A 12,207-nucleotide genomic window follows, 5' to 3' on the forward strand; every position below is an offset into this window, starting at 1 on the left:
TTAGATTTGCTAAAGGGCACAGCTAGAAAGCAAAAGATAGAACTTGAACACTAGCAGGCCTGATTCTAAAGTCAATCTGATTTCCACTGCATGCTATTGTTTTTCTGGATTAGCAGGAAAAGAATTAAAAATAGTAAAGCCCAATTAATGGCAACACTTATTTATGAATGTATGTGTGAGATTTTGAATAATTCATATGTATCTTTGAGCTTTACATAGATTCTTTTTTTCTTTTTTCCTTTTTTTTTTTTTTTTTTTTTTGGCTTTAGGGCTGCGCTTGCAGCCTGTGGAGGTTCCCAGGCTAGTGATCCAGTGGGAGCTACAGCTACCGGCCTATGCCAGAGCCACAGCAACGTGGGATCCGAGGTTCATCTGCGACCTACACCACGGCTCACGGCAACGCCGGATCCTCAACCCACTGAGCAAGGCCAGGGATCAAACCCGCAACCTCATGGTTCCTTAGTCAGATTCATTTCCGCTGCGCCACGACAGGAACTCCTACATAGGTTATTTCTAATTCTTACAGAAAGTCTTGGCAGTAGTGAAATCCAGTTTTGTGAAGAACTTCATTGTGTAACTGAGTTAACACTTTAGGAATATCTGAAGCTACAAATAATCACTAATGACACCTAGTTAGGATTACTCTAAACACGCCTCATTTTAAAAAAAACTTAGTATGCCTTTCATATGCCTAACAACCTAATGTTTCTTAGAGAAAATTCATTATTATTGCTGTTATAATTATTACATAGAGGAGAGAGAGATTTGGATGTCATTCTGCTGACCCATCTTTCCAAAGCCATGGTGGGAACCCATTAACCCACAACGGACTAGCTGTTCTTGAATTATGAGATGATACAGGAGGTCCTAAGCCTAACAGCTTCTGGCTTTTTCCAACTTCTGGCTTAAATATACAGGATTATTTGAGGTATGCTATTGGCACCCTTTCCAGTTAATGATAACTGAAGCAAGAAATGTTTCATTTGTCTAGAATTTTGACCAGGAGCTTTTGTCCTGGAATCAGTATATTCTGCCAAGGCCATATTTTATGCAACCATTTCCTCTCACCAAAGTCTGGGCCTGGAACAAAATGCATTATTCATAAGTATGCAAATCTTTGCCAAACCCTTCTTAGGTTTTTAGTAACTAAGATTTTCCCAATTTAGCTTCACAAATCTGGTTTTTTTTAACCCAAGACCAGAGGCTTCCTGAACTATCAGGTCAGCTGCTTCTACCATCTAGTGGTGAGAGAGAGAAATAAAGTTTATGTTTTTGAAAATTACTAATTTTCTAAGATAGCAACATCAGCTTAGTTTTCTAATAAGTATTACCTACTAAAACAATTATGGCTAGAAAGGAAAAAAATAAATACATATTTTTTCAGTTAATGGTCAGGACCCCATGACTATTGGAGTCAAATATATCTCATAAGGTCCTCCCTCCCTTCCTCCCTCCCCCTTTCTTTTTCTTTCTTTCTTTCTTTCTTTCTTTCTTTCTATCACTTTCTTTCTTTCTTTCTTTCTCACTCTCTCTTTTCAAAATTAGTAATCAAGTAACGAGTATTTAAAAGGCATCTACTGTTTGGCCAACTTGATTCTAGGCACTCTAGAGGAGCCACAAATTTGTATGTATAAAATATGATCTTCTTTTACTAGAAATGTGTAATTTATTTGAAAAAAATAAAAACAGAAACATTAGACTGCTAAAGGTCAAACACTGGCAAATTACTCACTGCTCCATGTCTCCTGAGCAGGTCCTCTCTGTCCTATAACATGATGGTGTCATTTCCTGTGTTTCAGTCCCCAGTATCTTCCTCCCGCTTTCCTGAGCAATCTTATCCATTCTGCTTCAACTACACTAAAGACACCAAAGTCAGATCTCTCTAACATCCTATATCTTTATTTCAAATGGCCTGTTAAATCCTTCTACCTGAGTGCAACATAAATATTTCGAACTCAGGTATTCAAATCTAAACTCAGAATCTCTTTACCCTACTCTTAAATCTATTCTCCCTCTGGCATATCTTGTTTGCATTTCATGATGCTTTCTCTAGGTAGTTGGTTTAAAAAGAAAAAAAAAAAAAAAAAAGGAGTGTGGATTAACCTCTATTTCCTCTCTTTCTTTCTCTCCTCTATCTTCTATATCTAGAAGGTCTTAAATTCCTGATATCTCTTCCTCAGTAAGCTCACTAGTTTATTCTACCCTTCAGCCCTCCAGTCCCAATGTCCTTGCTTTATCTCAGAACTTATCCCCCTGATGCATTTTACCTGATGTCCTCATTGTAATATCACCCTTTTCTTGTTTTTCCTGCATTCTGCTACCTGACATGAGTAATGGTTTGATTTGCAAATCTAACCAGGCCTCTCCTCTTTTCTAAATTGCATAGTCATTCCTCATTATCTACGAGGTGAAGTCCAGTCTCCACACAAGGCCCTTCATTACCTATTCCCACCCACCTCCCTTGCTTTATGACAAACTTTGGACCCACTTCTGTACCCCTTCATTAATCCTTGCATTCCACCTCTCTGCCCAACTCAGCTGCCTGCAGTTTCTATAATTCTTCCATACTGATACACAACTGCTGGAGTCTAGGACAACCTTGACCTTTCTCCTTTAGCTCTGACTTCCTTCAAGTCAAAAATGACATCCTCTATAATGCTTTCTCTGACCACACCTGTCCCTAGATCTCCAAACTCAGAGAAAATTAAAACATTTCTCTAGGTCTTGGGAGGATTTGCCTCTTTTTTTACTACATTGTTTATTGTATATAACATGTCAAATTTTATGTACATCGCCAAATTTGTGAATCTAACTATTGCATGTAAGCAGCCAGGATGCATATTCTTCTTTGTATCCTCAGAGAATAACACAGAGCCCAGGATACAGGAGAAAGTAAGTCAAAGAAATTGTACTGTATATTTCTTATGAATGAATGAATAAGGGAATCAATCAACACACATAAGAGGTTTTGTTCATATTAAACTCAACGGCATCTCAGCAATGCTAGAAGATCTTCCTGAGGTTATTCATCCATAAAGTGCAGAGTCAGGATTCCAACAGATGTTTTGGCTCCAGAGCCCATGGTGTTTTACAATAACCAAACTACTTTCTGTCTGGGAATAATGAAAACCTGGACTGGAATAATAGACGCGGATTAAAAGAGGAAGGTGAGAACACCAAGATATCTGATCACAAAGAAGAGATTACAATGGAAAAAAAAATCCATAAATAATTTCAAAATTTCTAGTTTAGAATATCAGAATAACACTAACACATTCTAATAAGAAAACATCAATAGCAATAAGGATAGTTACTATTTCTGTGTATTTCGTATGGGTCAAGCACCAAGCTAAGCTCTTTGTATAGGCTTTTCTCACTCAAACTTCATAGAAACATATGAGTGAAGACCATTACTTTACAACCAAAAATCTGAGGCTTGGAGTTCCCATTGTGGCTCAGTGGAAACAAATCTGACTAGTATCCATGAGAATGCAGGTTCGATCCCTGGCCTCGCTCAGTGGATTAAGGATCCAGCGTTGTCTTCGTGAGTGACTCAGGTCTGACATTGCTATGGCTGTGGCATAGGCTGGCGGCTACAGCTCTGATTCAACCCCTAGCCTGGGAACCTCCATATGCCATGGATGAAGCCCTGAAAAAAAAAAGAAAAAAAGAAAAAACTGAGGCTCAAGGAAGTTAAAAAACTCAAGAAAGCTCACACAGCCAGTGACTAGAGGACCAGGTATTTGATCTAGCTGAGTCAGATTCTAAGGCCAGAATGAATTTTTATGTTAAACTTTTCTATTGGTTATAATAGCCATCATCCATGTGTCTGTCATAGTATTTTCAGAAGTGTGTGTGTCCAAACAAAAAATAACTTCATTTGGAAGAAAGGGTCTCATGACCAAACATGTTTGGAAAATACTATATAGTAACCACAGCCCCAGCTTAGAGGATAATATGCATATTATCATATTAAAGGCAGAAATACTTCAATAAGTTAATAGATTCAACCTCTCCAAAGTTTCTGGCATTCATCTTTTTATTTTTCCTGTAACGCTGACAAAATCCCACCAGATGCATCCACTTTGGGAAATCCTGGTTTACTTTCACTGTACATGCTAATGACAGAGAAAGAAGAAAAATAAAACAAAAATAAGATGTGGTTCAGTTCATAGGAGCTTACACATTTATCAGGAGTAAGACAAGGGGAATATCTAAAGGAAAGCACAATACCTAGATTCACAATAATGATTTACATTAATAGAATAAAGTGTATATACAAAAGCTAATTATGCAAACTCCATGTGTCATAGGATGTTATAATCAGGTGGAATCAGACATGAGTCAGTAGGGAAGACTTTATGGAGAACGAGGATTTATTGTCTTATTGGCTAAAATGTACTTTCCTTTAAGCAGGCTCTGGCAACTCTGTTGATAAAATAATTCCTGGAACAAAGTACATTTTATCTTCTTTCCTGCCTGCAGTTCTGTATATCGGCTTCCTCATTTGTGAGAAATCACCCCCTATAATTTCCCCAAACCTGCACTGCCTACAGATTCTCCAATGTTTTTCCATATAGACTCAACAAATACCCAGTTGTTTAAAGGTATAAGTATCTATCCTAATCTCTCATACTTTCACCTTCTAGTCAGTCTTCCCGGAGCTGTTCATTCTGGTCTCAATGAGAACTAGAAGACCAAAAATCACATTTATCTGACTAAAGTGATTCACACCCACCTATGAACAATAGCTTTAATTTCCTTGTAAATAGTCATTGACGGCTTTGACTGTAAGACCCACCATTTTTTATGTACCCGAGGAGGTGCTGCCACTTTTAATTGTGAAACATCATTGATTTTAGGACACATCCAGAGTTCAGATACGTGATACAAGAGGAAATATCAGGTTTAAAACGGATGAAATTCTGTATCCATGATGATTAGGTAAGGGAACAACCAAAAAAGAAAAACAAGAGGTCTGTGCCTTAATTTCTTGCTTATTTTAATATCAATGTCACCAGTCTCCTTGAAGGCAATTATTCATAAGTGTGTGTATTGCCACTTACAAGTAATTAATTTAGCAAGGATTTGTTGAAAGACTGAGAAAATAATAATGAGTAAAACCAGCACAGACCCCGGACCTTGAGCGCATTCATATAATGATGATCGTACTGACAGTAAATACATTAAAACAAAACTTAAGGGTTATGAATACAAGTAGAATTAAAACAACTGGTTGGATTTCTGGTCTGACGACTACCATGTTTACACGAACCAGAGCATAAAAAGCAACCTGATTCATTTTTTGATTGGTGTTTGTGTGACTTCTATATTGCTTGTTTCTGACAATAAGATGGTTTATGAAATTAATCACATATAGAACGAATATTTTAAGAGATGACCAGCCAAATAAAAATTACTGAGGAGTTCCCGTCGTGGCGCAGTGGTTAACGAATCCAACTAGGAACCATGAGGTTGCGGGTTCGGTCCCTGCCCTTGCTCAGTGGGTTAACGGTCCGGCGTTGCCGTGAGCTGTGGTGTAGGTTGCAGACGCGGCTCGGATCCTGCGTTGCTGTGGCTCTGGCGTAGGCCGGTGGCTACAGCTCCGATTCAACCCCTAGCCTGGGAACCTCCATATGCCGCGGGAGCGGCCCAAGAAATAGCAACAACAACAACAAAAGACAAAAGACAAAAAGAAAAAAAAAAAAAAAAAATTACTAAAATAGATCTTGAGTCCGGGGAGGGAGAAAGGTGAGGGTCGTGGTGTGGACTTAACTTGGGTTCTTCGATGACATACCCACACCCAGTGTGAGGGCTGTATCGCAATGAGGAAAACTCTCCAACTGTGCAAAACCAAGTGTGTCTCCCTAGCCGAGAAGCAAATTCTTACACGCTCAAAGGATTCTTCGAAAGGGAACTAGCCCCCAAATAACTAGTTTTTGTCATGGGAGAGGAACACATAGTCCCTCGGGAGGTTTACTACTGGGTGGACCGAAATATTTTAAAAGCGGAACCTATTTTCCTTCCATGACCTCCTATCACCCACCTATCGCTACTTTCACGGTTCAGATGTAAAAAACTAACTTTCTTACACACTCTCTTATGTTTTCTATCTGCTGACATTTTTATGAATAAGAACATATTAGAAAACTGGATCTTCAACTTCTACAAACCTGGAGCCAAGGGAAAAAATGTGAATCTAACATCTCCTTTGAAGTGGCAGAACCGTTTAGAGGAAGGGGATATGGTACAGGAGTGATAGAGAATACAGGTTTTGGATCCAGAGAGACCTGAGTTACAAATATTGGCATTCTTACCAGCTATGCGGTTTGAAGGGAGTTATTTAATTTGACTTTCCGGTATGGTATTTCATAGAGGTCAAATGAGATAAATAAAACAAATGATTTTAAGGTATCTGTAATGGTAGCAGGTTGATGATAATAACAAGATAAAAAATACCATTTGGTTCAGCTAACCATGTGCCAGACACTTACTAAGCAAATTACATATTCGATTAGTATGAAAAATCCTGTGAGATAAATATTATTATCTCAGTTTCACAGATGAAGAATCTGAGATAAAGATCTTGAGTTTGATCTTGACCAAGATCACAGAGCTGCCAAATGTAAGGGCCAGAATTTATTCATTTATTTATTCATTTTAGGGCTGTACCCTCAGCATATGGAAGTTCCCAGGCTGGGGGGCTAATTAGAGCTGCAGCTGCCAGCCTAGGTCATAGCCACAGCCATGCAGCATCTGAGACGCATCTGCAACCTACACCACAGCTCACAACAATGCCAGATCCTTAACCCACTGAGCGAGGCCAGGGATTGAACCCGCCATCCTCATGGATATTACTTGGGTTCATTACAGCTGAGTCACAACAGTAACTCCAAGGGCCAGAATTTAAATGCAGCCCTTCTAATGAACAAGTTCTTAAAAGCAAGCCCACCTGCCCTCTCTCTCTCTCTCTCTCTCTCTCTCCCTCCTTTTCTCTTTTTCTCTCACTCTCTTTCTCTAACAAATACTCTGTAAAGAGTTCTCTGCAAGATGATGGGGGTCTCACAGTATCTAAGATTCAGGAATTTGAATTCCTATGGCAGAGTAAGAATAAGTGATATATAATTAGGACTCAGGTTCCCTAGAAGAGTAACATGCATATTTAAAATGATGTTTTACTGCTGCCTTTTGTTTCCTCATCACCTCTTATGATGCATATAGTAGATATTCAAATTAATAGTTACTGGATAAAGCTACACTGAAAAGAAAATGCTTGTGCTTTCTTAAAGGCCAATAATTTATTTTGTGGAAGATTTTAGGCAGCATCTGAAGAGAAAGCATCCCCATCCGGAGGCGAGGAAAACAAATCCCCTTGAATTCACAGCTAAATTGCACTTCTCCTTCCAATCCCATACTTTACACTGGCCAAGGCACTCCAACGAAAACAGACTAAGCAAACCCATCTATCAGCCAGGCAGCCAGTAGGCTCCAAAAGCAGATGAATCTTAGAACTGAGGTTTCAAGGGCTACACGGTGATGGCAGAAACAGCTGTCAAACCTGCCCCACTGATGTTACTCAGAGCCTGCTGAATGTGATGTTGAAATTGTTATCCAGCAATCCCACACTCTGATTAGGCACGCCATGTGGAAATTCCTAATTAATACTAGAGAACCACATTGCCTTCCAAGTAGGATTCAGGGGGTGCTATCTGATGGGACGTTTTGCCTCCTCACCCTTCTCCTTTGTAGCACTTGACCCAAGAACACCAGACAAGATTAAAGAAGCAAAAAGGCTGAAAATATGCCAGATCTAATTGAGAATTTGTACCCTTATAGCATTTCTCCGATTCTAATACGCTTCCTTTATGAGAAAATAACACATTTGATTTCAATCACGGCAGGCTTTTCAAACACTTGAATGTGATAACATAATAACCTCTTAACAATTTGATTAGGAAATGGGCCCTATTGCTATCAAAATACATGTGCTTGTACTGTGCCAGGGCCAACTTGACCTGTCTCAGGGGAGCCTCATGTGCCCATTTGTGCAAATATATTCAGCAGCTTCGGGTTGGTAGCCTGAAATCAGTTATGACGGGAGTGTTTACAACATGAAATTGGCAAGCTCTACACATCAGGGTGTTTTCCTTTTGGAAAAAAATTGGGCGCATTTATCTCTATCATGACAGAAGAAAGGTATACAATCTCTTCATTAAGATGATTTAATAACAGATCTTGTTCAGCCAAACAGCACCTCTGGAGGGTCATGAAGGAAAAGTCCTGGCTCCAAAATAGCTACTGCACAGGCTGGGTGCACAAGTCCTGAAGAAGCTCATCTTTCTCTTCTCGTCACAATATATCGGGGGTCATACTGCTGAGTGAGTGATTCCAAAAAGGAAGGAAAACCTATTCGAGGCTTGATGTTTCATATTCGGAATTTATTATTCATAGGAGGCTACTTTTAAGACAGATGTGAAGAACCTTGGATAAAAGACATCACTATAGTAAAACCATAAAAACTGAAAAGATTTTTTTAAAGAACATAGTAAGAAATAAGATAGAAAGAAGAAGCAGAAAACCTAAGCTAAGGAAAACCACCAAAGTGGGAGATATTTAACTCTGAGATTCCTGTAATCAAGGGGTAAAGGAGAGTTGGGAATGATTGCCTGATATCTAAGATCTGATCTTCAGAAAAAGCAAAATTTCCTTTAACTCTAATAGACATTTTCCAAAGGAGGCTCTACATAGCAAAACACATGGTGTAATCATCCACACTGTTAGATGTTTAGGTCATTATATTATCCAAATATATGCTGAAAATGCAAAATGTATTTGTATTTTTGCAAAGTATACAAAATGAAGATCTGATAGTGATTTTATTGTTTTGTTCACATTTATTTTATGGTTGCCAGGCTAGCTTTAGACTAGCCTCCATTATCCTAGCAGCCTAAAGCCATTGGAAGCTTTCCTCTAGAGTGTAAGAAAGGAAGGGACTGGAAGGGGAAAAAGAAAAGTTGGGATGACAAAAAGGAAGGGAGGCTTCATGGAGGTTCTTACAGGGGTTCTTTTCATCCAGTTAGAAAGAAAACAATCTGAAGTGTACGTACTCTCTCTGCAGTCCAGTCTCCTAGCTCTGACTCTTCTCAGTTTATACTGGTGAGCACAGATTAAGGATGAGCATTTGTTTATAAGGACAATAAGTCTTTAAAGCACAAAGATATTCATCTGACTATGGAATAGAATCATTGATTCTTATAGTTAGAGTCTTAGAGAAATGTTTGTGTGCCCTCCTGCTAAAGAAGCAGTCCTTTCCACAAGGACATCAGCCAAGGTCATCAACCAAGCCTGGAAGATTTCTAGAGACAGGGAACTCTCCTTTCATGAATTAGTCTGTACTTTCAGGGGGTAGGGCTAACTATCAAAAGTTCTGGTCTTATAATCCCAAAAATACATTCCTGTTAATTTTGCACAGTGGTTCGGCCTCTGCCTACCAATATTGTTTATCCTAGATGACAGCTCTTGAAGTATAAGGAGGTAAATCCTTGTCTCTCTAATCTACTCTTCTCTTGGTTAAACATAACTATTTCTGTGAACCACTCTATGATTTCCAAAGAGACTCTGGGAAGAACTGAACAATGATTTCCAGAGATAAAATGCTTACATATTTTTACACATTAAAAAATACTTACTGGAATTTGACAATTAGCCTAATATACTAATTAACTTGTATCTAAAACTAGTTTATTGGGAAAGGAAGTTTCAGGATGTCAGGGTATTTACAATGAACCAAATTTTGGAACCATGTTAAACATGATTTAGCCTTACTTTGATGCTTTAAAAGGTATAAGAGCCCAGAAAGCATCAGGACAACCTTCATGGCTGTATTTTTTATTGTAACACAGCTGTATGAAAGTGCCAGTGAAGTGAATGTTCTAGCTAACAAACTAAAAGAAAAAAAAATTAGTAGTAGTATCAAGGGGTTATTTGGAAGCTTTTTGTTTTATTTTACATTTCAATTCTCTTCTATTACATCATTGACTTTAGTTCCATTTTTCTTTTTTGGCCTTAATCGACATTTATAAACTTTATCCAAGACACAAAATCCCAGAGTACCAGCAAAGAAAAAGGCAGAGTAAACTGCAGCCAAGGAGCACAGAAAATCCTTACTCTCATTTCATTGTCCCTATTTGTCAAAATACCCCTTACCAAGAAAATATTTAAACTTAAAGAAGAAGGTAGAAAGTGTTGGAAAGCATGCTAGCAAATGGAAAGAAATATAACATCAAATAGAGGAGCTGATGAGCCAACTCACGCATTTGCCTTTTTAGTTCTACAGGGTAAGGCAATCACTAGGTGTCATCATATTATATTTACTGCCTTTATTTTATCTAAAGCCAGGAATGGAGATGGAGAAGTAGCATTTGAATGAAACCTTGATGTCCTTCTGGGCTTGGTAAATATATGGTTAGCTTGTTTTCTTTTTCAATTTTCACTCTTGGCTCTTTCCTTAGCCCATTCTCAGCAACTAAAAGGATTTTCCAGACATTTAAGCTTTAACTGTGAGAACAACAGCCCTGTGTCAGGAATCCCAGATAAACCTTCAAACCACAGAGACCTTTTGGCAACCATGGCCCAAAGCTATAGTGGTTTAAAAGAGCCTCCCTTAATCAAGCCAGCGAACTCCTCTCCGCAATGCAGACCAATCACTGCTGCTAGCTCTAAGAGAGCAATGGAACTGACCTTCAGAGGAGAGATGTGAGACTGCAAGACGTATCCATGGACATTTTCTATTTGCGACAGGTTCTTCTCCGATACATGCACAAGTTCAGGGCCTCTCACTTCGTGGGTCAGTCGAGGTAAGGAATGATCGTGTGGCGCGTCCTCATCTTGATAGCGATACTTCTAGGAGAAAAGACAAGAAAGGAAAAAGCATCACTGTTTGCCAAGGGTATAGTTCCAAACCTCCTATTTTAACTTCGTTTACAGGACACAGCGGTACATCGCCACACAGGCTTTGCCGCAGGCTCTTGTGGTCGTCCCCTTCACCAGGTCAAGTGTAAGTAAAACTGAACCAACTGTCAGTCCCAACCCATGCTGATGACTCCTTTTCACCTGATAATGTACTATCTCTGTTTGTAAAATAGGGAAGGGTGATAATAAGACTGAGACAATTTACCTAAGTAGGTGAGGAGGTAACCCTCAGAATGACCAAAGCAGCTAAATAGGTGCTGAAAATTCTAGATCCAGGACGAAAAAGAAAAAAGTACCGAGTAAAAAGACAGAAGTCTGATACAACCATTCAAGAAACCTAATTTTGATTCACAATACGTGACAGGTTTAAGATCTCTTGGAAATAAGGAAACATTTTTGTCACCCACATTATTTGTATTGGCCTCAAAAGGAAGACAACCTTTTCCTCCTTTCACATCCAAAGAGGAGGAGTGTTGATGTGGGTTAGTTGGGCTTTGGGACAAAAGGTCACGATTTCCAAGGATGGCATTTTCTTTTAAAGAACTTCAAAAATCAGGGCAAAGGGGCTGCTTATGTCATACTGAGGTGATTCCCTGAGGGGAAAGAGATAATTGTTCCTTCTCTCTTGATCCCTTTTCCTCTTTGTCATCTTCCTTCTATATGCCTGTAATAGCAAGAGCATCCCCTGGCAAAGGCCATCCTAAGGAAGCTGACAGAGAGGGACAAGGAATGGTTTGAGGAAGGGTAGATATAGCCATGGGTCAATCTCCATCTTCAGCTTTGGCCTGGGTTGCCCACGTTTCTGTCTCTCTTTGCTTCTTGCCCATTTTCCTTCAGACCTGTCCCATTCTAGTCTTATTGTTTGAAGGGTATTAATTTATTTGGGGGAAAAAAAAGGGGGGGTGCTTTGTTTTGTCTTTGTTCCCTGTGACTAGCACAGGGGTATCAGGGGCAGGAGTGCAAGCATTGTTCTTACACCATCTCAGCCTTACCTTTGATGCCCGCCTCTTCCCAGCACTCCTGTTATTATCATCACTAACAGTTATTTTTATCACACTGGGTTACGAACAACATGCCTTCTTCCAAAATAATACCTATGTTTCTTTCATTTTTAGTGAAAAAATATGATTTTGTGGACATCAGCTCTCCATCTGACTCCTAACCTGATAGTAACAAGAACCACCCAGGGTTGGCAATTCAGTCTGTAGACCATTCTTTTTTTTTTTTTTTTTTTTA

At 39.1% G+C, this 12,207-nt stretch overlaps 1 protein-coding gene across 35 annotated transcripts in view; it reads right to left on the reverse strand.

Moving 5' to 3' along the window:
• DLG2 (discs large MAGUK scaffold protein 2) overlaps positions 1 to 12,207 on the reverse strand; it is a 1,974,117-nt gene that overhangs the window by 996,881 nt on the left and 965,029 nt on the right. For 26 of the 35 annotated variants that reach the window (XR_014814818.1, XR_014814819.1, XM_084975536.1 and 23 more), the window contains one exon: positions 10,741 to 10,902. Coding sequence is in view for 32 of the 35 variants with exons in the window: in XM_084975536.1 (XP_084831662.1) it covers positions 10,741 to 10,902 (162 nt within the window). In the remaining 3 variants the exon portion in view is untranslated. The remainder of the gene's footprint in view (positions 1 to 10,740; positions 10,903 to 12,207) is intronic. The other 9 variants (XR_014814817.1, XM_084975534.1, XM_084975527.1 and 6 more) reach the window with 1 other exon arrangement.

Source organism: Sus scrofa, chromosome 9 (assembly GCF_054392235.1).
Source record: "Sus scrofa isolate SSC_HxYL_T2T_F1_AM1 chromosome 9, Sscrofa_HxYL_maternal_Yorkshire_Landrace_v2.0, whole genome shotgun sequence".
Lineage (NCBI taxonomy): Eukaryota > Metazoa > Chordata > Mammalia > Artiodactyla > Suidae > Sus > Sus scrofa.